Source organism: Dermacentor andersoni, chromosome 3 (genome assembly GCF_023375885.2).
Source record: "Dermacentor andersoni chromosome 3, qqDerAnde1_hic_scaffold, whole genome shotgun sequence".
Lineage (NCBI taxonomy): Eukaryota > Metazoa > Arthropoda > Arachnida > Ixodida > Ixodidae > Dermacentor > Dermacentor andersoni.
In genome coordinates this window covers 87,328,513-87,352,783 of record NC_092816.1, presented here as the reverse complement: position 1 = coordinate 87,352,783, position 24,271 = coordinate 87,328,513, and the positions used below count along the sequence as shown (strand labels likewise).

Sequence of the window (24,271 nt, the reverse complement as noted above, 5' to 3'; positions counted from 1 at the left end):
TGTAGTGCAGCTATGCAGACGCTACCAGCTAGTGCCATCGTTTTCCCCACGCATACTCGTCATGGTAGTACCTGTCGGTGCGGGGTTTCTGCAGCTAAGCGCCGCATCCCTCACATCACGCAAACATGCTTTGCGTCCTAATGGTGAGAACGCCAGCCGAGAAGCCTCCTGTTAAACGCTAATGTCACTGAAGCAAAGGCCACTGTCTGGTATCGAATCAGGAACACCCTGCTACTGCATGTGTAGCGTACACTGCTGTTGAACGACGTCGGTGGTTGTAGGGAGGGGGGTGTGGAGGTCCACTCACACAACATATAGTACTGGTTAACGGCTCAAGGTCCCGACACACACACAGATCGACATCGATGTTGCTGATTCGAATGAGTATTTCCTTATGGCTCACTTTATTTTGGTTATTTCGTGTCTGTCTACGTTGAACCTGGCATCTTCAGAGTCAAACCGTATGTCTATACGTTTGCGCTCCTTCCTGCAGAATACCATGAAGATGATGCTATGGGCACTCTGCATCAAGGTGTTCGTCATCATCTTCGACTTCTTCACGACACCTATGTACTTATACAATTGCTACCTAGACGTAAGTATCTAAGGAATTTCAATTTCACACGTTTTTTTTTCGGTCAAGGCATATGTCAATTTCCGTTTCAGTGTATTTTTTTCACAGGGGATACATGCTTACATAACTATACAGAAGGAGTATCCAGAGCATTTGGCTGAAAGGGCACCTCCTGTCAGAAAATATAAGCGATTGTGCAAATATACAGCATAAAACAGCAGTGCAGTAGTCACTAAGCGGAAGATTATTCAAAGGAAATGTAGTACAAACTGCAAATAATATAATGTCAGTATCTTGTCGTAGAATTAAAACAGTAGCTAACGCATTCACAACAGAAGAAATCAGAAATGTTTATACAGGCTACAAATGAACAAATAAAGCTATGAGAAACTACCCGAGAAAAACCATTAAAATGCGCACTGCCAGAGAAAGTGTTGTTAAAGACAAGAAGGGCTGATGGTAGCGCTCGGCAAATCGGCAAAGGCATGCGCGCACAGATAGAGATATATATCTGGGCCACGTTAGGGCAAAATTATCCAGTATGTTTTTGATACAAAACCGCAATTAGCCGTCGGCGATAGGTCGGAAGGGACCGAGTCGATCCCATAGGGGTAGGTGCCACGCCCAAATGGGCAGAACCCGAGCCATTTTGACCTAGTACGGAGTGCTGATACCGGATTTGGAACAAAAACATATTGGAATAGCTTTCCGTCATACAGGCGCTGCTCCTTCGAATTCATTTTAGCTTAAACAGAACGACATTGACATGCAAGGCACATGAGAGAACACAAGGAACTAATATTTAAAAATAGCCGTTTTGAAATAAAGGGATTCTTCCTTCAGAGACATGCCGCCAGTGACGGGGATAATGTGGGGAAGGGTGATACGAGGTAATCATTCGCTAATTAACAAAATCTATGAAATAACTTTTACCCCTTTAGTTTCAGCGAGTTCCTCGTAATTGGGAATTCGAAAAGATCTCTCTGTACAAGCCATATCAAATGTTGGACCTGAAAAGAAGTGGCCGACAATTACGTTTCTTGATAATGCGATCTTGGAGCGCAGCTGCTGCCTTATTTCAACAACAGGCAACCGTATACAGAACACGCAGTGCAGAACTGAGGCGGTTCTGCGTTTCGGATTCGGCCGCACACACCGCGATCCGACGCCATCGAGACAGGGCTCCGGCCACGCACCATCACGCAATTTTATAGCGGGTCACTGCCGCGGAGATGGGGGGGGGGGGGGGGAAATTAGCAATTATTATTTAATGTTGCTTCTGAGGTGGGATGAGGAAACAGATAGAGAACAGGGGTGATGATTAGAGGTCACACTCACATTCACTCAGAGACAGGTCTAAATGCGGCCGCACAAGGTTGGGGTGGGATGTAGAATAAGGGGACGAAACGCTATAAGTGCCATTCGAGTCAGCGCAATGGCACTGCGCTAGGTAAGGGTAGGTGTAGGACAAGGGTGGAGGCGGGAGAAGGAAAGACAAGCGCAAGCACTGCCAGAGGCGACAAATTACACTGAAGAAGGCGCCCCGCCAACGGGGAAGCGAGAGACACGGCTGAGAGCCGTACAGCCACGCGACGTGAAGACGGAGGAGCGGAGAGCCGTGTTCCACGCGCGAAGCGGCAAGGAGCGCCCGCCACCGACACCGCGGCGGTGCCGCGACAGCGGGACAAGCGACGGCGAGAGTGGAGTGGACGGTAGCAACGAGAGTCACCGCAACGGCGCTCCGCGGAGGAAATAGGTGAGGGGATAGGCGAGAACACGTGATCCGGCCTTGCAGGAAAAGGGAAGACCAAGACTCGCGCCACGCGCGAGAGATGGCAGCAGGAGCGCTAGCAGCTAGAGCAGCACGCGGTTAATGACTGAGTTGGCGACGCGAAACGCGGAAAAGGGCGCCAAAGAGCTGCGCTTTAAAAAAAATCGATCACCCACGGAAGTTCGACACAATGGATTTTGGCTATCAGAGCGCGCGAAACAGAAACTAGGAGGCTGCAGCGAGCGCAAAGCCGCGCCCCCCGAAGCGACGTTCTCACAGGTCACGCAGCAGCGGGATGCCAGCATGTTGCGACAGCGAGGAACCCGCAGCCGCTTCGCGCTGGCTACCCGCTCCTGGATGACTTAAGCAGAACGTCGCCTCGAAGGGCACGGCTTTGCTCCCACTGCAGGTTACCAGTACCGGTTTCGCGCTTTGCTGATTCGTCCCGTTACATCTACGCGGGCAAACGTATTTTTACAGTTCCGAAAGTTGATATGGCTTGTACGGAGAGCTCGCTTCTATTTCCCAGCTGCGCTGTGTCTGCTGAAACTAAAAGGTTAAAAGTTATTTAATAGATTTTTGTTAATTAGCGACTCGTTGCCTCGTATCATGCTTCTCCGCGTTATCCTTATCACTGACGTCATGACTCCAAAGGAACCATCCTTTTATTTCAATATGGCTATTTTTAATTGTTAGCTAAAATCTTCGTAGAAGCACCTAGCATGTCCACACATCGAGGCTCTATAGTGTACAGTTTCGAGCAGCCCACCGCCGAAAGAGGAAGCAAGCGCTTCACGTATTTATAATATCGAACATATTTAGTGGAGTCATAGAAAAGGCAATTAACAGCCGCACCACAGTAAACTACATAAGGATTGGAACACTTTACTTATCACCGGAAAAGACGCTACTACTCGCATTTCTTCGCTTTGTAACACCTAAGCACAGTTCTGAATTAAGACAAAATAGAAGATATGACACAACTACCCTATTTGCATGATTCTAGCGCGTCACCGATTGTAACGCGCAGAGATCATCATCATGAGCCTGGTTACGCCCACTGCAGGGCAAAGGCCTCTCCCATACTTCTCCAACTACCCCGGTCATGTACTAATTGTGGCCATGTTGTACCTGCACACTTCTTGATCTCATCCGCCCACCTAACTATCTGCCGCCCCCTGCTACGCTTCCCATCCCTTGGAATCCAGTCCGTAACCCTTAAAGGGACCCTGAAACGATTTTGACGATTTTCTACAAACGTACTGAGTCGTTTGAGTAGGTCCTTCTGATCATTAATTGACACATCTAAGTGCTCCGCGTAAAGCGTGTAATTTATTATAAGGTTTTAAAAATGCACATCGCTGCCGATCGGAGCACGCTGCTCGGCGGAATTTTAAGCCGCCCCTACCCATATGACGAAAATCACCCATATGACGTCAGTGGGGCGAGCTATCCGATTGGCTGACCAGGGCGCGCGATCAATAATTTTTCCAACATTATGGTAAACAAATGATCTTCGTAATAGTTGGAATGTTAGTTCATTTGCTTTTATAAACAGAAAGTAACATAAAGAGAATGCACAAGAACAATTTTTCAATACAATTAAGCACTTCCGGAACACAGCAAGTGTCGTCTGCTTGTGTTACAACGTACTCCATTTTGACGAGAGCTCCGCGGTCAGAGTCGGTCTCAGTCTTTTCACGAGCACTATGATTCGACTTTGTTGCTTTGTGGACTGCAAACGTAGCGACTGGCAATATGTCAAGCTGCGACATCGTGCCCCTCTGCAAGGCAGCATACGAGCGAACTGGCTGCTGCGCATCGGACTGCCGCTATCTGATCGGCGCCAGGGTTTGAGCGTTTGTGTTCGTCACTTTACACCGGAAAATTACTAACGCAATAGCGTTTCGCGAGTCCGGTATTAGGGCACATGCAAGCGCAAGAGGACAGGGTCTGGCCGCTTGACTGTGCCGTAACGGGATGAGCCATGGGATGAGCAGAATCGCAAATGCGAATGGTCTGCACGGTGCAGCCACCTGGTGGCACAGAGCTCAACCATACACAGTAGCAGTAACGAAGTGTATTCTTCTTTGCTGCTGGTGTGCATTTTTCGCAGGAGTGTAATCATCAACACTTTGTTTTTATAAATGTTTAAAATGTTTTACACTTGGTTAGAGCAATATTAGCGCTTTGTTTGGCTGGTTAAGCGCTGCGCCAACAAGTGGCTGGACCGTGCAGACCGATCAGGCCGCACGTACGTCTACGCTAAAGTTCCTTCATCAGCTTGAGTTTATGCCTCCATTCATTTGCCGAAATGACCAGCTTGCCTGTGGTTACCGGAATACCAGACACGTTCAGCGCTACGACAGAATGCTCGCAACGCACGCTGCTTCGATAGCTCTCGCTTGGGGTCGACGGCCAAGCGGCTAGCGGAGAGGTTTCACGCGGGCGGGGTGGGCTCCAAAACAACCGGAAGCGACGATGTGACGTCGCATCGTGACGCGAAACCAGTGAAGGCGGAGCTTAGCCCCGATGGCTCGGCGAACGAGTTGAGGAGGAAAAGCATGACTCGGGAGGAGGGTAACTTCTAATCGCTTGTAGCTCCATTAATACGTAACGCTTCACCTAAATTGTGATGCGAATCTTCTACTTAAGTTGTACCCTACGTGTCTACAAAATTTGTCCGAACCGTTTCAGGGGCCCTTTAATGACCATCGGTTACCTTCCCTCCTCATTACATGTCCTGCCCATGCCCATTTATTTTTCTTGATTTCAACTAAGATGTCATTAACTCGGGTTTGTTCCCTCATCCAATCTGCTCTATTCTTATCCCTTAACGTTACACCCATCATTCTTGTTTGCATAGCTCGTTGCGTCGTCCACAATTTAAGCATAACCCTTTTCGTAAGCCTCCAGGTTTCTGCCCCGTACGTGAGTACTGGCAAGACACTGCTGTTATACACTTTTCTCTTGAGGGATAATGGCAACTTGCTGTTCATGATTTGAGAATGCCTGCCAAGCGCATCCCAGCCCATTCTTATTCTTCTGATTATTTCAGTCTCATGATCCGAATCCGTGGTCACTACGTGCCCTAAGTATATGTATTCCCTTACCACTTCCGGTGCCTCGCTACCTATCGTAAACTGCTGTGTCTTCTGAGACTGTTAAACATTATTTGTTTTCTGCAGATTAATTTTAGACCCACCCTTCTGCTTTGCCTCTCCAGGTCAGTGAGCGTTCATTGCAATTGGTCCCCTGAGTTACTAAGCAAGGAAATATCATCAGCGAATCTCAAGTTACTAAGGCATTCTCCATTAACTCTTATCCCCAATTCTTCCCACTCCAGGTCTCTGAATACCTCCTGTAAACACGCTGTGAATAGCATTGGAGAGATCGTATCTCCCTGTCTGACGCCTTTCTTTATTGGGATTTTGTTGCTTTCTTTATGGAGGACTACGGTGGCTGTGGAGCCGCTATGGATATCTTTCAGTATATTTACATACGGCTCGTCTACCCCCTGATTCCGTAGTGCCTCCATGACTGCTGAGGTTTCGACCGAATCAAACGCTTTTTTCGTAATCAATGAAAGCTTTATGTAAGGGTTGGTTATATTCCGCACATTTCTCTATCACCTGATTGATAGTGTGAATATGGTCTTTTGTTGAGTAGCCTTTACTGAATCTTGCCTGGTCCTTTGGTTGACAGAAGTCTAAGGTGTTCCTGATTCTATTTGCGATTACCTTAGTAAATACTTTGTAGGCAACGGACAGTAAGCTGTTCGGTCTGTAATTTTTCAAGTCTTTGGCGTCCCCTTTCTTATGGATTATTATTACGTTAGCGTTCTTCCAAGATTCCGGTACGCTCGAGGTCATGAGGCATTGTGTATACAGGGTGGCCAGTTTTTCTAGAACAATCTGCCCACCATCCTTCAACAAATCTGCTGTTGCCTGATCCTCGCTAGCTGCCTTCCTCCTTTGCATAACTCCCAAGGCGTTCTTTACTTCTTCCGGCGTTATTTGTGGGATTTCAAATTCCTCTTGACTATTCTCACTCACATTATCGTAGTGGATGCTACTGGTACTGCATAAATCTCTATAGAACTCCTCAGCCACTTGAACTATCTCATCCATATTAGTAATGATATTGCCGGCTTTGTCTGTTAACCCATACAGCTGATTCTTTCCAATTCCTAGTTTCTTCATCACTGCTTTTAGGCTTCCTGCGTTCCTGAGAGCATGTTCTTTTCTGTCCATATGATACTTCCTTATGTCAGCTATCTTACGCTTGTTGATTAACTGCGAAAGTTCTGCCAGTTCTATTCCATCTTTAGGGTTAGATGCTTTCATACATTGGCGTTTCTTGATCAGATCTTTCGTCTCCTGCGATAGCTTACTGGTATCCTGGGTAACGGAGTTACCACCGACTTCTATTGCACGCTCCTTAATGATGCCCATAAGATTGTCGTTCATTGCTTCAACACTAAGGTCCTCTTCCTGAGTTAATGCCGCATACCTGTTCTGTAGCTTGATCCGGAATCCCTCTAGTTTCCAAACTCATTGATTGGCTTCTTATGCACCAGTTTCTTCCGTTCCCTCCTCAAGTCTAGGTTAATTCGAGATCTTACCATCCTATGGTCACTGCAGCGCACCTTGCCGAGCACGTCCACATATTGTATGATGCAAGGGTTAGCGCAGAGTATGAAGTCTATTTCATTTCTAGTCTCGCCATTCCGTCTCCTTCACGTCCACTTTCGGCTATCCCGCTTGCGGAAGAAGGTATTCATTATCCGCATATTATTCTGTTCTGCAAACTCTACTAATAACTCTTCCCTGCTATTCCTAAAGCCTATGCCATATTCTTCCACTGACTTGTCTCCAGCCTGCTTCTTGCCTACCCTGGCATTGAAGTCGCCCATCAGTATAGTGTATTTTGTTTTGAATGTAACCATCGCCGATTCCACGCCTTCATAGAAGCTTTCGACTTCCTGGTCATCATGAGTGGATGTAGGGGCGTAGACCTGTACGACCTTCAATTTGTACCTCTTATTAAGTTTCAGCCCAAGACCTGCCACCCTCTCGTTAATGCTATAGAATTCCTGTATATTACCCGCTATATCCTTATAAATCAGGAATCCGACTCCTAGTTCTCGTCTCTTCGCTAAGCCCCGGTAGTACAGGACGTGCCCGCTTTTTAGCACTGTTTATGCTTCTTTTGTCCTCCCAACCTTACCAGACCCTATTATATCCCATTTAGTACCCTCTAATTCCTCCAATAACACTGCTAGACTCGCCTCACTATATAACGTTCTAACGTTAAACGTTGCCAGGTTCAGATTCCACCCAAATGTAAAAATATAAGTTGGTGTCGATTCTACCACGCACATCAATTAATGAAACCTGAGCCGACGCGTACCGTGTTGAAACGATTTTATGTAGCCTACAAAGGCACACAGACACGCATACAGCAGAATCCTAGCGGCTAGTCGTTATCGGATTCCTACGGTGGCACCTCTTTGCTGTTTACCGACCACAGAAAGTCATCATCAGGTCCACTTAATGCATTGGAAATGCCAAACTTCTTGAAGGCTCGCACAGCCATCGTCTGCGGGAGGGCATTCCACGCTCCACAAACCCACCTTGCGACGTCTCCGATCGCCGCTTTCTTCAGCGTGGCTCGATAATTTCCATTGACCTATTTTTTAGTAAGAATCGGTTTCATTTTTTATTCTGAGTAGGATTAGTTAGGATTGTAACGCACATAGAAATTTGAACGCACCTTTTATTCAAGAAAGGTGGCCGTTAGCATATTGAAATTAAGGTATATGTTCGTCATGGAAAGTACATTTGCCCAAAATAATAAAACGAAATATAATCAGAGCTATAACGTAGTTAGTGCATGAATTATTTCTTTGTTAATTTGAGTGGCGCATCTATGCGCCACTTAAGTCTCTCTCCTGCGTATCAAGTGCCCTATACCATACGCAGGCTATGTGCTAGGTTTGACGCTCATAAATTAAAAACTTCAAGTAATAAAAGGATAAGAAATGCACGTTGGATCGGGAATTTCAAGGTTGAAGTAAGGCCTGTTCTGCAAGTATGTAGTTACTGTAGTTATGGCAGAGAGCATTTCGTATACTGAACATAAGGAAGAAAGGTCTGACACCTCCATGAGCGCTTCATTCCAGAAGCTGAACGACGCCCCAGAGCTCACGCACGAACATCAAACCTAGAGCACACGTACGCTTGCAGACGCGTGCAATCTCACGTCTACGCGCATTGCGCCTGCGGCGCTTCACAAGGAATGGCGGTTCGCATCCATAAAGATGCGCGACAGCGCGCGGTCACTGGGCTCACTCATCGAAGTCTTGGCAGGCGTCACTTCGTACTTGGTTATCGACAGTGCTTCAAAATGCTTTGATGCCTCTAAACGCAATGCTGTTAGATCAGCACAAAAAAGAAAGAAGAAACACTTTCTTGCATGATATAGATCTGCTTCAATCAGACTTGAATGTAGCGCGCCGTAGCTGCGTAGCCAGGCGCGCCGGCGAGGGGCAGCCCAAGCGCGCCACAACAGAGGCTCTGTTCTCACAGTCACCGTAGACGGCAAAGTAGACGGCTAAGGGGACAGGGGCCATCTTAAGTCTCGTTCCAATTCTCACCAAGACATCAAAGCACACAGCCACGCAGCTTCGCGAAGGCAGCATCGAAGAAGATAACGAAGCAGGCTGCATTCCTGTGCCAACAAGATGGTGGCGGAGCAGGACGCTTGGAAAGCTGACAGGAAGGTCATCTGCGCACAAGAAAACGTGAAGTCGCTTTGCTGCACCCTTCTTATAAGTCACATTCGTGCTTTTCCCAGGTTTGCAGGCACAAAAACGTAAAATATAGAAATCATGCGTGCTTTTCTCAAATTTTCTAGTCGCCGCGAGGTGGCGGCATGTCGCAGAGGCGTCTTCCCATGACCTTCCACACACGTTCTGCGCTTTTCAGACGGTTGGAGCGCGTTCCATTGCATGGTCTTGAAGCTGCCTTGGCTGTTTTCCTAGCGGTATGCGTAGATTGCTCCCATGCTGGCCACGATTGGAACACGCCCAGAAGAAGCTGTTCATCGAGATCGCGCAGCGCTTCGATGCGTACGAGGCATGTCGTACCGTCTGCGCATGCCCGGGTGCGCGGCCGCGAGCTTGCGCGCGTGCGCAAGCGTACGTGTGGTTTGGGCTTTAGGCGTAAAACGCGCCCCGAAATTCGGTTGCGCGCGAATACACGCTGAAAGTCTGGCCGCCGACCACGCACCATGAAAAATGCAGGAGTAGGCAAAGAAGTGGTACTTGATCTCACCCTCTAGTAGCCAAAACCGGCTCCACATGAAGGAAAAAAAAACTTTTATTTGGCCATGGAGAGCACGTTTGTATAAAGACATAACGATGTGTTATGAGCGGTAAAGCCTAATTACTATACCAGTACATTTATTAGGTCTTCGCTTGCTGAACTATCCTTGAGTGAAAAGTTGCTCCATCATATCGAACACGCTACTATAGGCTATGCTTTAGGTTTCCCGTCCTAAATCACATTCCTGAGTTACCGAAACTAGCGTGGCATACATATGTATGATACATTGCGCATTACACGGTAAAATGATTTCACCGGTTAAGTTCTCCGAAAGACGAAGCTGAGGCCACCCGGCGCCGACGTGCCAATATAAGTGCTCAAAGAACAGTAGTGGTGTTGCCCACAAAAGAATAAAGGAGAACTTTTCGGATTCAGGTACAGTTATTCCACTTCGAAAATGTGTAGCATGTGCAGTAAAAGCAGCAAAGTAATACATGTGTATCTGATAATATAGCTGCTCTTGAATTATTAAATTATAAGGATGTTCTATTAAAACTGAGTTTCCTTAAGGTTTGTCCTGCAGCAGTTAGGCAGCGACATTCTCCGTAATGTTAGCATGGCTCGTTCTGGCGTGTTTTTTTTTTTAAATTATGGGGTTTTACGTGCCAAAACCACTTTCTGATTATGAGGCACGCCGTAGTGGAGGACTCCGGAAATTTCGACCACCTGGGGTTCTTTAACGTGCACCTAAATCTAAGTACACGGGTGTTTTCGCATTTCGCCCCCATCGAAATGCGGCCGCCGTGGCCGGGATTCGATCCCGCGACCTCGTGCTCAGCAGCCCAACACCATAGCCACTGAGCAACCACAGCGGGTGTTTTGGCGTCTTCAGGCGTGACTCATCGCGGTCCGGAAATCTCTTTAAGCTTCTTTTGTTTTGCTTGTCCTTATTTTTATACTTTATTGAAGCGAAGGAGTTGCTATCGAACAAGAGTGCAAGGTTTTGGTGTTATGGCTGGACTAGATCAAAATTGTGGCGGTTAATTAACACAGGCTGACTTGCTGGGCTGCTCATAAGTTCGTCAAAAGCACCTTTTCCTACTTAAAAAAAACATTTTGTTATCCGTGCTTTGAATACGCGCAAACGTAACGCGTCGCGCAATGTTCTGTTTGAGGAAACCAACTCTTGGTAACATAGCGTCGTGCGAGGGTGGTTCTGAGCGTTTCTAAGTTGTCTTCGACGCTAGTCCCAACGCCAAACATTTGTGCCATCATTGAAAAGGATTACTTGGATTTGATTTTAACACTTGAGAAAATGGTGGAATAATTCATTGATATTTAACTTACCATTTCATTCTTTACTCAATTTCAGAAGCTGGTAAGTAGATTTGTCATTCTCGTGCACACCAGCGGACTGGTGCCCGGCTTATTTTGTTCAATGAAAGAATCTTGATATGCTCGCAAGATAGCGTGTTCAAGATTATCTTCCAGAAATCCTTCGTCATGATAAAACTGCAGAAAACATTTGGACAACGCTTGAGGGGAAGCTTTAGCTCGGGCTTAACTCCGACGCAGCCTATTCAAATGCATGTAGTACGCAAAACCTTTTTTTTTAGATAACGCCTGGACCAATCTTACCAAAAGTTGTTGGAGTTGAGAGATAAAGCTAAATTCCAGTGGCTGTTGGAAGCAGAATTTCGATTTCTGACTTGAATTATTTTAAAAAGATTTTCAAATATTCCGCCGTTCGAAAAAAAGATAGAAGCAGGGAGTTTACAAATCTATAGTTCTGCATCAAGATTAGATATCGCGGTTCTGTAAAAAGAATCTATTAGATCGTTCAAAGCGGACAAATTCGATATCTCATTTTACATCTTACGTGAATTATTACGTTGTTTACAAGGGCTTTGCGAAAGCCGTATTTCCATGTTACAAGATTTTTTGATATTCATGTGTGACTTATCAATTTTGTCCGCTTTATATGCACTATTATATTCAATTCACATAATTGTTTTATCATTTCTTTGTTTAGTTACAGAGTTGTAAACTTAATAGTTTCATGTTCTGAAAATTTTCGATTTTGCCAATTTTTAATAAAATATTGACGACGTAAATGAAAAATTCTAAACCAACCGTCACTAGATTTTAAGTTTTTCTTTCAAATGCAACAAACCTCGTCAAATTTGGTGCAGTGGTTGCCGGTAAAATTGAGTTCTCCTTTTACATGTATTTAGATAGGAGCAGCGGAGCTACAGCTTCGTCTTAAGCTTCGCCTTTAAGAGTGGAACGCCGGTAGCATTCAAACATCTGACTGCTTCTCACGCTTCCTGGCAACTGCAGAATATGTAACCGTGACGTTTACCGGGAAACGCTCGCGGTGAACGCCATGCACGAAGGCGGGGGCGCCATAGCCAAGCAAGCACGAAATTTCTGCAGAATATTGCAAACTTGAAGACGTTATAACACCTCACATGGGCAAAGGTTTGAGTTGGATGGATTATATATATATATATATATATATATATATATATACCTGCTACGGCAGAGTCACCACTACCAATAACGAAGAGTCCCGCCCCGGTTTCACAACTTGAAAGCTGAACAACGCCTCTCTGTACAATGAGCAAGGCGATGAAATTTAGCTCTGATATTGCATTATGCGTGGCACGACAAGTGCGGCATCAGCACATGCCGCACATGCTTGATCGTGTAACTGCTTCCTTGCTGTATACACAACAGTAGAAAAGTAAGGCGTGTGGATAGTATGGTTGCAAAGATGTACGCGATAATAGTATAACATGTCTTCGTTACATGCCGTTTTAGCAAGTTCACCTCTAGACCGAACTATAAAGCGTTTCACTTCGAAAATAATAAACAAAAGTAATGTTGAAGACAGGATCATTGGGAAGTCCTGTGTATAAGTTAATCGCGTAAGGCTCTGCTTTCGCTAAGTAATGAACTAGGCGACGTGCTCTGCAAACGGGTGATAGCAGCAATAGCTGTAATTCGTGCCTCGGGGGAATAATTTATCACTTTTTATACATGAGTATTATTTCCCACATGCGACTTCCTGCTACGCTTTACCCCAACATTCTTCAATGAGAAATATGAAAGCAATACTTTTGCTCTTCGAAGGTGAATGGTATCCGTTCAATGGTATAAAATCTACGACTGAGCAATGCTTCTAAAGCACAGCGCGTCAAATACGTAGAGCTTGTCGTATTTCTGACATACGTAACTTTATTCTTGGGCGGTAACACATAATTATAGCTGGACTTTGTGAAATACATTCTGTACTCGTTGTTATTAAAAGTAAAAGTTTTTACGAGCTTCTTAGCCCTAGGCTAAAGCAATGACATTCACTTTGTTAAACTTAAGACAATAAAGTTAAATTGTGGGCTTTACTATCCAGAAACTGCAAGGTAGGTTACGGAGAACGCCTTAGTAGAGGGCTACGTATTACTACATAAGGTCCTTCAATACGTTCTATCTGGCCATACAACTTCCGTGTAATGCTACGGGAGAGCTTCATGTAGCGCCTACAGTGGACGCACCGAGGTTCTGGCGCAAATAGAAGGTGGAGCTGATGCAGAAGCCGAACAGACGCCATTGGCGTTCTGGGCGTACGCTCGCTATTGCGCAAGGGTCGACTACCTGCGTCGGCGTCACAATACTGTCGACGCAACATGCGAATCGCCGCCATCTTTCTGTATAGCGTTGAGAAACTTCAATTTAAACGAGTTCGAAGCAACTACAACCACTTGCTTGACTTCAAGCTTTAACTTCGTTTGCAACAGCGTTTTAATTCACGATACAAATTGTACATTTGGACTACTCCGTCGTTAGAAATCGACTACAGAAAAAGTTCACGTCCCACTTTTATCTAATTGCGCGTTTGCAACCTGCGTTTCAATCTTCCCAAGCTAGGCAACACATTAATAAACCAATAAAATAGGTAATTACTAAACGAACAAAGGTAGCCAAATAATTACTAAACTAATACATTATCAAATTACTAAACTTGCATTAAATTACCAAATGATTATAATTATTACCAGACGAATTACTATCATAATTACAAGCTAATCACTAACACTGGTGAATTGATAAATTGACAAAGCTAACCAACTGATTTTAATAACTAAACTCAATAAGGAGTAATGTCACAAACTACAGTAACAATAATTACGAAATAATAACAAATAATACACGAATCAGGGGAACTAAATAAATAGCGTAACTAACAAACATAATTACCCAATCTAAATAACAAAGCTAATACTTAACTAATAGATAACTTAACTAAGTTATCTAACAGAAATAGCAAAATTATTCACTAATAAGCTGCCTAAATATAATAACTAAGCAAATATATATCACTTATTAACTAATCTACTAATAACTAACACACTAAACTAGCTAATCATACATAACTGACTTATCCAACTAACTAACTGGACAAAGTGCGAATAGAGACAGCCGAACGAAACAGTTTGCGCAAGGAAGGCTGCTAGCAGGAAGGAGGACGACGGTGTGAATAATAAAACGCTGCCGTGTATCATTTAAACACAAGCGCATCTCACATTAAATTAATTCGCCAAAAGTTACCGTTGCATGCTAACTCTACAAACATTCTGAAATAAATGTGGGAGAGGCGCCTTCTCTCGTGAGAGATTTGCATGATCGCGCAGCCCGGCCATTTGGCGCCGCAGATTGTTCACCGGAGGGATGGATGGATGCTATGAGCGTCCCCCTTGGGACGAGGCTGTGGGCTACCTATGTTTAAAAGAAGAGAAAACAAAATCGAACTTCCGCACAAAAGGCGAAGCACCGATTGCGATAGCAAATTAGTAGATTACTGTACGATGTAAATATAGTATATTATTGGGTTTATAAACTTCGTAAACATTCGCTTACTAACTAAATTAGCAACCATAGAATGTGTAAGCGTGACTCAACGAGGACGTAGAAAGAAACAGATACACAGACAGCGCTGTCAATGTGTGTCTGCTACTTTCTACGTCCTTGTTCAGTGGCGCTTACACATTCCATCATGGATTCAAACTAGCTAGCCCGCGATCGTGTTTTAACTAGATTAACCAGCACGGTGTCACGCGCGCACAGGTAAACATTGATACATCTTGCTCGCATAGCGCGGAAACTCGCTGTCAAAATTCTGGCGTCAGCAATCGTGGCAGCAGCAAGCGAATTGACCTTCATGGATCTCTCGCGTGAACGTGAACGAGGAGGAGGAGGAAATTTTTTATTAAAGGCCAATACTAAGGCCCAGTAAAGTAGAGCGTTTGCCCCGCTAAGGCCCGTTGTTCATCCGCCGAGTCTGAGTGAAGCCAAGTACTCCAGGAAGCAGGGGAAAGATAAGAAAAATAAGGAGAGGTAAAGGCAGTGTTACATGAGTACAGAATGTGTTATCTACCTGCCCTTATCTCCGGACAGTTGGAGCAGTGATCTGCGCTACGCCAACCGAAGTTGTACAGCATTAGTGGCGTGAGAAGAGTGTTCGTTTGAACTTTGCGAAGGACATGTGCTTGTTCCGTGTTGAGGGAAGGGTGAGGTTGGAGCAAAATAGTGCGGTTTTCCTATATGTTCGTGTAGTGTTCAGCTGTTTGATCTTTGTACGTAACAGCGTCTTCCGCTTTCATTGGATTTGGCAAGGGAATTGAGGGCGCCCGGAGGTTAATTTTGCGGGCACGTTGATGAACCAACTCATTTCCCTCGATGCCAGGATGACCACGCACCCAACGCAGGGTGATTGTAATGTTCGGTTTGCGGTTACAGGATTCTATTAGAATGCCATGTAGGTGTGTTTCCAACAGTCGGTGTTTTATGTTGGGAATAGCTTTGCCGGAGTCGGTATGAAGGTTGATGTTACTGAAATGGTGCTTAGAGAGTACAGAGGCTTCTTGTATGGCATATATTATCGCGTGAGTTTCCAGAGTGGCTATGTTGGAAGGGTTGGAATATGGCCCAGCTGTATGGATGATCGGTGCTGCCTGTCAAGGTGTATATTGACACGTGTACTCGTCTTCATCGGGCAACGCGTTTCACTATCTAACAATTGTTATCGCACAGCGCAGGACGCGCTTGCATGTGTCGGAAGTTTCTGGAATGGTATCGATGGTTCCATCCGCTGTCTGTTGTCGCCGAACCTTGTGTAATCTGATTGCATGTATGCGCGACGGGAATGGCGTAGCACTTTGTGGAAGGCATGCGGGTCCCAGCGATTACTCTGGAACGTTCGACGACTGATCTATAAAAGCCGACGCGCTTGACCCGCTGATCAGATTGCGACAACCGCCGATCGTGTTCGCCGCTACCGTTGTTCTTTGAGGGAAGCCTGTTTTTGAGGGCACAAGTTTGCCCAATAAAACGCTCGTTTCGTTAACCAAAGTTTTGCTGCCTTCTTAACCATCACTACCACTTGACAATATATTGCATACGCGTATGATTCCATGTTAGAGCGTGTGGCATCCATGTATATCGTGATGCATTCCCTGTCTATCTGGTGATGTTTTGCTTGCGCTTGACGTCGACCGTCATGTAGGTGTGGCGTCATATTTTTTGGTATGTTTGTAAAGGCAATATTGCGTGGTACGGAGGGCTTTGACTAACTGATGTCAACTGGATAGGGGCGATCCCTGCTCGTTTCAGGATGTTGAATCCTTGCTCCGTACAAGACAAGCGCGCTACTTGTCTGTCTCAGTGTTGCTGTGTTAGTTCTGCGAAAGTGTGAAAGAGGCCCGTTTGGTTGAAGGCGATGATTTGAGGTGTATATCGGTAGACACAGGGCGGCCTTGTGAAGGGTGTTGAGCGAATATTCGAGTTTTCGAGTTTGGGTCAGTGTGAGGAATGGGGCGGTGTACTAAAGCCTACTATACACGAGCGCAGTCACGAGCTGTGTTGTTTGTTCTTCCCTCAGTCGGTATTTTTTGCAAATGATCCTTCGCATGAGGAGCGTGAGATTTCGGCAATCTTTTTGATATTGTATAACGTTAGAATTAGCATTGTTGTTGTGATTTACGATAAATCTGAGCACTCGGTACGATGGTATCTGTTTGCCTAATAGGGTGAGTTGTGTCAGGGCGTTTGTTTTCTTTTGGTATTGTGTTCGATTCATGAGGAGAAGCTCCGACTTTTCTGCTGGATGTTGGAATCCGGCTTTGTGTAAGTGATCAGATATGGTGTCGACGCCTTCCTAGAGGGTCGTTTCGACGTTCCCTGGAGATCCGGTTTCGCACCATTGGGTAATATCGTCGGCGTAGAAAGTGTGGTGAAGGTTAGGGATTGTGAATACGTGCCTTGATAGCGCTGTCATGCAAAGATTAAAGAGGGGGGAGGATATAATCAATCCCTGAGGTGTTCCACGGGAAATATTGATGGAGAAGGAAAGAGACTGCGCTGCCTTGAAGTGTGCTGTCCTAACTTTGAGGAAGCTGCGTACGTAATTGTACATGTTGGCGCCGCATCCAGTGTCGTGAACCGATTTGAGTATGTGATCGTCTGGAACATTATCAAATGCCTTTCTTATATCTATTGCGAGAAGGGGCTTGGGTCTGTGCCGTTTTGGCTGGAGAAGCGTGTTCTGTAGTACATGACAAATAAGTCCTGTGCGGAAATGTCCTTGCGATAGCCTATGAGCTGGTGCGGAAAATCTTTCGTTTTATCCAAATGTTGTTTTAGTCTGTTCAATGGAAGCCGTTACATTGTTTTGCCCATACATGATGTTAAGGATAATAGTCTGAGGTTGCAAAATGTGGCTTTTTTCTCTGGTTTTGGGATCATGGTAATGTGTGATGTTCTCCATTCGTCTGGGAGGGCGCCCGTGTTCCAATGCTCATTTATGTGCGAGAGAAGCGTTTCTTTATCTCCGTCGGGTAGATTACGCAGACGAGTATATGTGATGCCGCCAGGACCCGGCACCGTCGCCCTATTGTTTTGCAACAATGCTATGCTTAGTTCTGCCATAGAGAAGTTGGCATCGATGTTGTCGTTTGGGGGCGGCCGTATAGTCTGTGTACAGTGGCTGATGTGCCGCAGGTATGTCAACGGTCCGAAGTTCATCAAATGTTTTGTTAATACCTTGGGTGCTGGCGTGTTTCTCTCTGGTAGGGATCACTTATATCACTGTGCTGAGCAGGGCACGGAAAAGATGCCACGTGTGTTTTTGTCTAACGTATTCTGGATGCTATCGGAAATATGGTTCCACTCTGTCTGTTCGAGCGCCCGGGCATGATTGATCGCTTGAATAGTTATATCATCGACCTTTCCACGAAACTGATTGCTATGCGGTTGCTTGGATAAGGCTCTCAAAAGCTTTTTGCGTTTTTTCCAGACGCGTGTGCGGTGCGGGTCGGGCCGGTCTGCCGGCGCTGAAGTTGTATGCGTGTCTGTAACTGCTGTCTTAGTTTCTATAAGGACTTTAGCCCACGTGCCTAAGTCATTAAATGTGTGAGTGATACTCTGCCTCAGTTTCCGGAATTAGTCCCAATTTGGTGAAGGTGACTGTAGCGCGCCGCTTTCGAGGCGTCATATGTATAGTGATGTTTATTATGTCGTGTTTGCTAGTTAGCTTTTCGTGGCTGTTCTCCCAGCTCATAACACATTCACCTTTGTACAACGCGAGGTCTGGTGTAGTAGGAACTTGATTTTGCGCCCCTGTGCGAGTTGTTAACCCGGAGTGTTGAGAACTGTGTACTGAAATCTGTTTATGTTGTCTTCCTGCAACCTGCCCGTTTTCGTGTTCACCTTGTATCCCCATGATGTGTTGGGCGCATTGAAGTCTCCCATAATGTAATGTGTTTTCTCATTTGTTTAGCGTGTTTGAAAATGTGATTAAGGTTGTACGTGGATTTTGGTGGATTGTAAACGTTGTATAGCTTGACAGGTCGTTGTGAGTTGTCCGGGTGTATTGTCGTTATTAAGGCATACTTTGCTAAACAGTCTGGTGCTATTTTCGTGTAGTGTTTAAAGTTATGTTTTACGTACGTCGAAATTATTGGTTGGTCGTGTTTGTTGTGCACTGAATGTGTAGCTTTATATCCTGGGATGTTCTTCGTATGTTTCTTGCAGAAGTAACACATGTGGTGGATTTTTTTTATTGTATGAAGTATTGCGTCATTATTGCTTTTCTGTTACTGAAACCGCAGCAGTTCCACCGCCAAAAGCAGAAGTTTCCGTCCCTTACTTCTGCCATGGATTAGCGACCTTTTCGGTCTTAGACTGGTTGCTGGAGATGTCGATTGGGTCATCAGGAAGTTGTCTCTTTTGCGAATGAGACATGTGGTCCATGTCTTCGTAGCTAAGATCTTCATCTAGAAGAAGGCGCTTAAGAATGCGGTGTACCCGTATTTCTAGGTTAGGCGTGTTTCGTGACGTTCGTAGGCTGAGGCAAGTTTTTTGACAATGTCCGTGAGGCAGTCGAGTTTCTGTTGTATGCTTTCAAAGTGGGCTAACAGGGTCTGATTTGTTTAGACGAGACTCTAGCGTTGAGGGTGTCTTGTGGGAATGCGCGTGTAGGACGCGTTGCTGATATTGTGGTGCTTCGTAAATGGGAGTAGTAGAATGCGCTTGTGAGGTTAGGGTATTGAAGGATGGGGACTGTGGGATGATAGGAGTGCTTGGCTTACACGGCGCCTTGGTTGTGTCGGTTCTCCCAGACTGTGGGGTGCGCGCAGGGCATTTGTTCGAGGCCGGTCTTTGCACGCTCGGTGTAGCCCTTGCCGATGACGTCGGCTGTGGCAGCGGTGCGTTAGGTCGCATGTCATCTTGCTTCTTCTTGGCCTGTTACGTCTGTTTTGTTTGCCGTTGCTGTCTGGGTGACAATAATGCAGGGTATTCGCGATGGTAATCAGTCGAGGTTGCTGTGTTGGGGGTGCTGGAACCAAGTGGAGGCTGCTGCTGGTTGCGCAGTTTGATGCGTTGTAAGTAGGCTCGTTCTGTCTTGTTATGGTCGTTCTGCCTTTTAATTTGGCAGCTGCGGTCGTTGGTCCTATGATCTCCACCGTAGTGCAGGCAGAGGAGAAAGCATTGGTGTTCCTCTCCGGCTTGCTTGAGTTGTCTCATGCAGTCAGGGCATCTGATAATATTTGATTTGATGGGGCAGTTGTCAGCACAATGATCATACATCAGGCATAAGGAACAGAACTGTGCCTTGGGGTGGTGGGGCGAACATCGGAATATAGCTCTATGATAGAGGACGTTCCTGGAGATAATGCTTCCTTCAAATGTAATAACAGCAGTCTCTGAACGGCCCATCATCCAGGCGGTTAGTATGGTGGGTCCAAAAGTGTCCAAGTTCTGCATCAGGTGCTCCGAAGGTGTGCCGGCGTCCACTCCGTGAATAACCCCTCTGCAGGAGTTGCGGGCGTGGTTATGTATGCTGTGACAGTGTGCGTGGTTGGCCCAAGTGCGAGTTGAGAGATGGCAGCGATTTTCTCCGCTGCTGTTGAACTTAGGGTCTTGATCACGATTATATTGCTTCGTGGCTTGATATGCAGTGAGAGATCCATAGCTTCGGGTGGGGTGAGGGGGGTTTGTTTCCGCACGGACTGTGAGATGTGGTGCAATTTGTGTTGAAGGATGTGCACATCGCTCTGAGGTCGAATTACGACTGTGTGGAGCGCAGCCGGGTGCAGGGGGCGGTAAGATTCTTCTTGTGTGGAATTAATGTCCAGCCGTCTTCAGCAGCGTTTTCGTTTTGCTGAGTGTCCATTACATTGGCTTGCTCGGTTGCGTGGCCAGGCTGGGTAAGGCCCATTAGAAGTGAGCGAGACGTCTCGGACTTCACGTGGGCGCCTACGGCACGTGACAGCTCGTGGCACGCCGCCGCACACGGTGGCGCGAGGCCGGCGTCGACGGGAGCGAGAGCAGGTTCCAGGATTGCGTCTCAGCTCCGGCGTTAGGCATAGCGGCGTGGTCGGGTGAAAAAACTCTCGTCAAATTCAAAAGATGGGCTCACATGTGGAGGGTAGGACATCCAGGCGTTCCTTGAGCGAAGTATTGTCCGAGCATAATGTCGTCGATAGGCTGGTAGCAGGAAAAACGACCAAACGCATGAGATTGTCGGAGCTCAATGCCAAGGCGTCCTGAGTGGTCTCCAACGTGAACGAAATGTCAAAAGCACAGCGCATAGGAAGCTACCGGCACTACGTGCACTCTGCAAGCATAGCAGATCGCTTTAAAGACACGAGCGCCAGCAACGCATCCCTGCGGCGTCGGCCAAAGGCGTCTACTACGGTGTTCGCGATTCGCGTGGCTAGCGCCATAGTAGACGCCGCGGTTGTCTCCGCTCTACGGAGCGGCGGGCGAAAAGGATCTTGAGGCACCCTAGCAGCTGCTGGAGAAGAACACCTCCCTGCCTTGCACGCTATAGGAGAGGGCACGCATCCGGGCCGTGTTCCTTGCTCACGCACGTTAGATGGAACCGCGTGCACTGGCTAACCCTCACACGCTTTCACTCATATGGAACATCACGGCGACGGCGACGCCGACGGCAGGAATGCGCCTGCAGTGTCAATAAAAACAAAACAATAAAAAGAACCTATGAAGAACTCCCATACAGAAATTTTCTGAGCCCCTACTGGGAACTTTGTTTTTGTAAGCCTTCGTTGTTTGGCGTTTCCCTACTTCCACAAATCTTCCAATCACCTCTTACTAATCTGTATTGCGGACATGTTTACTTTCCCCCTACTCTCGCTGAACCAAAGGGCTTCAAGGAGGCCAGACTTACCTAAATCGACCGCTGGGCAGATATCTTCACATTATATAAAACATGCACCATCGTTTCCCCTCCTTTACCGCAGCAAGCACATGCTTCTTCGTCATTCTTATCTGTCGCTTTATAAATCCTTGTTCTGGGGCATCCTGATATTGCATCTAAGGTTATGAGCTTCCCTTCGAGTTATCATCAATTGTTACTTTCCTGTTTTCATTTTTTTCCTCTTAAGTAGTTACTCATAGCAGGTTTCCTTTTCCATTGCTCCAAGCTACATTCCGCCAAAACCTTCTACTTACGTAAGCAGCCCTGATGCCACCTTTTGTCCCTATATTAAGCTTTCGGGGAAGTTGCATGACCAGACGCAAAGTATTGCAGGGATTTTTCTCACTACGTACGGTTGTTTAGCAGCAAATCAATCCAAAAAATGTGTGAATTGTTGCTCTGCCGTTTACCTATTCGTAAACCAAATGAACCCTGACAATGCTATGACTTGCCACTTAGTCGTCTCTAATTATGTGACCACATACGGCATCATCATAAAATAATGTGCCATGCCGTTTTCCTACCATACAAAAAGGTTTTATGGTTACGGCACGGTGGAGCACTGCCTAAACTACTTTCATAAAAGAAATTCGAAACTTCCCATTCACATGCAAGTATGCAGCCGGAGTGGGCACCAATCGGTACCACTGCCTTTTCGTACACTTTCTCTGCCAACAGCATTGTCTATACCATGAAGCTATAGCAGGAAGAAGGCGAATTAACCAACAGAGCGAAACTTTCTAGCATGGAGTGATCGGTTGTGTACTAATGCGTTTTGCAGCTTGGAGGTAGACTAATAATAGCAGAGCATTGGGAGCGGCCTATACTGTCTACTTTATTAGTAAACTTCCACTTGGCAGGTTTTAGCCGTGCTCAACTGCTTACTTGTCGCTTGTTGGTTGTGCCACTTTATTCCAATAATTGTTATACCTCAGAGTAGTTGATATTGTGCTGCTAATAGCCATATATATTTCACCTTTTCCAGTGCATCAGGAAACTAGGCAAATGGAAGAAGTGGGAAGACGTAAGGAATGCTTTCGGTTATGTTTAGGTTTTTCTTATAGACCGCATTCACTGTTTTAACAAACGGATTTGCCTTTGTCACGTGTTACGCACCCTAACGAAGACAAGCCCACTTTTCGAAACGTTGGCTGTGTCCACACTTCTGCGACCACTGTGGCGTTTCAAGTCTCCATCGCCTTGGGTTATTTTCTCATATTTTCAACATGCATGATGCTGTATAGCAATAACGAGCCATATTATACAGCGCTGTTTTGTTCTATTCGATAATGTTAGGACCATGTCTTACGCCGTAAACAGCTCTTTAAGTAGCTCACGCTGCGTATACTGGCAACATAGTTATATAGTTAACAGATACTGCTATTACATACTTCTCACAATAAACGAGATGAAAGGGAGTTAACCGAGGGGTCCGATTTTTATTAGTCACATCATAAGAAGCCAACCTTCTGACCTACCTACCTCCTACAATGACGTAAATCCAAACAAACCGGTGATAACCGTGATTAAAGCTTTCACTATTGCAACGTGGAAGCAGGTAGCTTGTCAGTGTTGTGTATTACTGCTGACTAATATCTCTCGTCACTGGCGAAGAGGCTGCTGGGCTTTGAATGTACGGTTTTAGCGGGTGTACATTGTAGCTTGGCGTAAAATACTTGAAATTACTTCGATTCGGTATCCTTCGTCGGTATTGATTCTTTTGGTCCACTTATATTCAGACACCACGAAAACGCAGGCGAAAGATGTTATTGAGATCTGTCGAAGGCATGCCCACCAAAACGCAGTAGGAAACATACATTGGCAGTATAGAGACGCTAACAGGTATTAACAGACTAAAGCAAACACGTAATTACGGTACATTACGCAAAACATATACCTACATTGGTACTTAAGACAGGATATACAAACAAGAGTATACTCATAGGTACACTACATGGAGTAAAATACACAAACACTAAGTATTTATTCAGGCACTAAGCAGAACAAGCAAGGATAAAATCTGCAGAAGTAAATGAAACAGATGACATAAACGGATTATGTGGTAGGGAGTGCTTGGATGACTAGTTTAAACAGCAGTTCGGACATGTTTTGTTTAGCTAGATCACGTATTTCAGGTTTCAAGTTAAGAAATATACGTTTTTGATAACGTTTGAAGGCCCGATCTCTCTCTCTCTCTCTCTCTCTCTCTCTCTCTCTCTCTCTCTATATATATATATATATATATATATATATATATATATATATATATATATATATATATATATTTATGTATATATATATTTCAAACGAAAGTTGTGTAGGTCAGGTGCATACGTAGTTGACGAAACGGAGGAGCGCACTTACTAAAATTGCATTTTTAATGTTTCTACGTTTCAACGGTGGCACGGCCGAAACGTCAAAGCATTAAAAATGCAATTTTCGTAAGTGTGCTTCTGCGTTTCTTCAACTAATTATATATATATATATATATATATATATATATATATATATATATATATATATATATATATATATATATATATATATATATATATATATATATATATATAATAGGGGCTATGTAAACTTGACAGCGATGCTGACGGTATTGTCATGATGTGTATGCATTACAATATTGGAGGGCAAATTTCCAGAGCACTATACTATGGGTATAAATTTAAGGTAAGACGTTTCCTAATCTGGTGCCAAGGAGTGTGCAACCTTGATGCGAATATAAACGTCGTGCTGTGACCAGAGCAAGTGCTTCTGCAAAATAGTGTGTGATTCCTAATGAATTTTTTTTCTTAATTAAGAAGAGGAGC

The 24,271-nt window shown here is 45.3% G+C and overlaps 1 protein-coding gene across 3 annotated transcripts in view; it reads left to right on the top strand.

The window, feature by feature from the left end:
* Window positions 1-24,271, top strand: part of LOC126525293 (uncharacterized) — a 132,342-nt gene that overhangs the window by 76,877 nt on the left and 31,194 nt on the right. For all 3 annotated transcript variants that reach the window (XM_055067503.2, XM_055067502.2, XM_055067504.2), the window contains one exon: window positions 494-595. In XM_055067503.2, coding sequence (XP_054923478.2) covers window positions 494-595 — 102 coding nt within the window. The remainder of the gene's footprint in view (window positions 1-493; window positions 596-24,271) is intronic.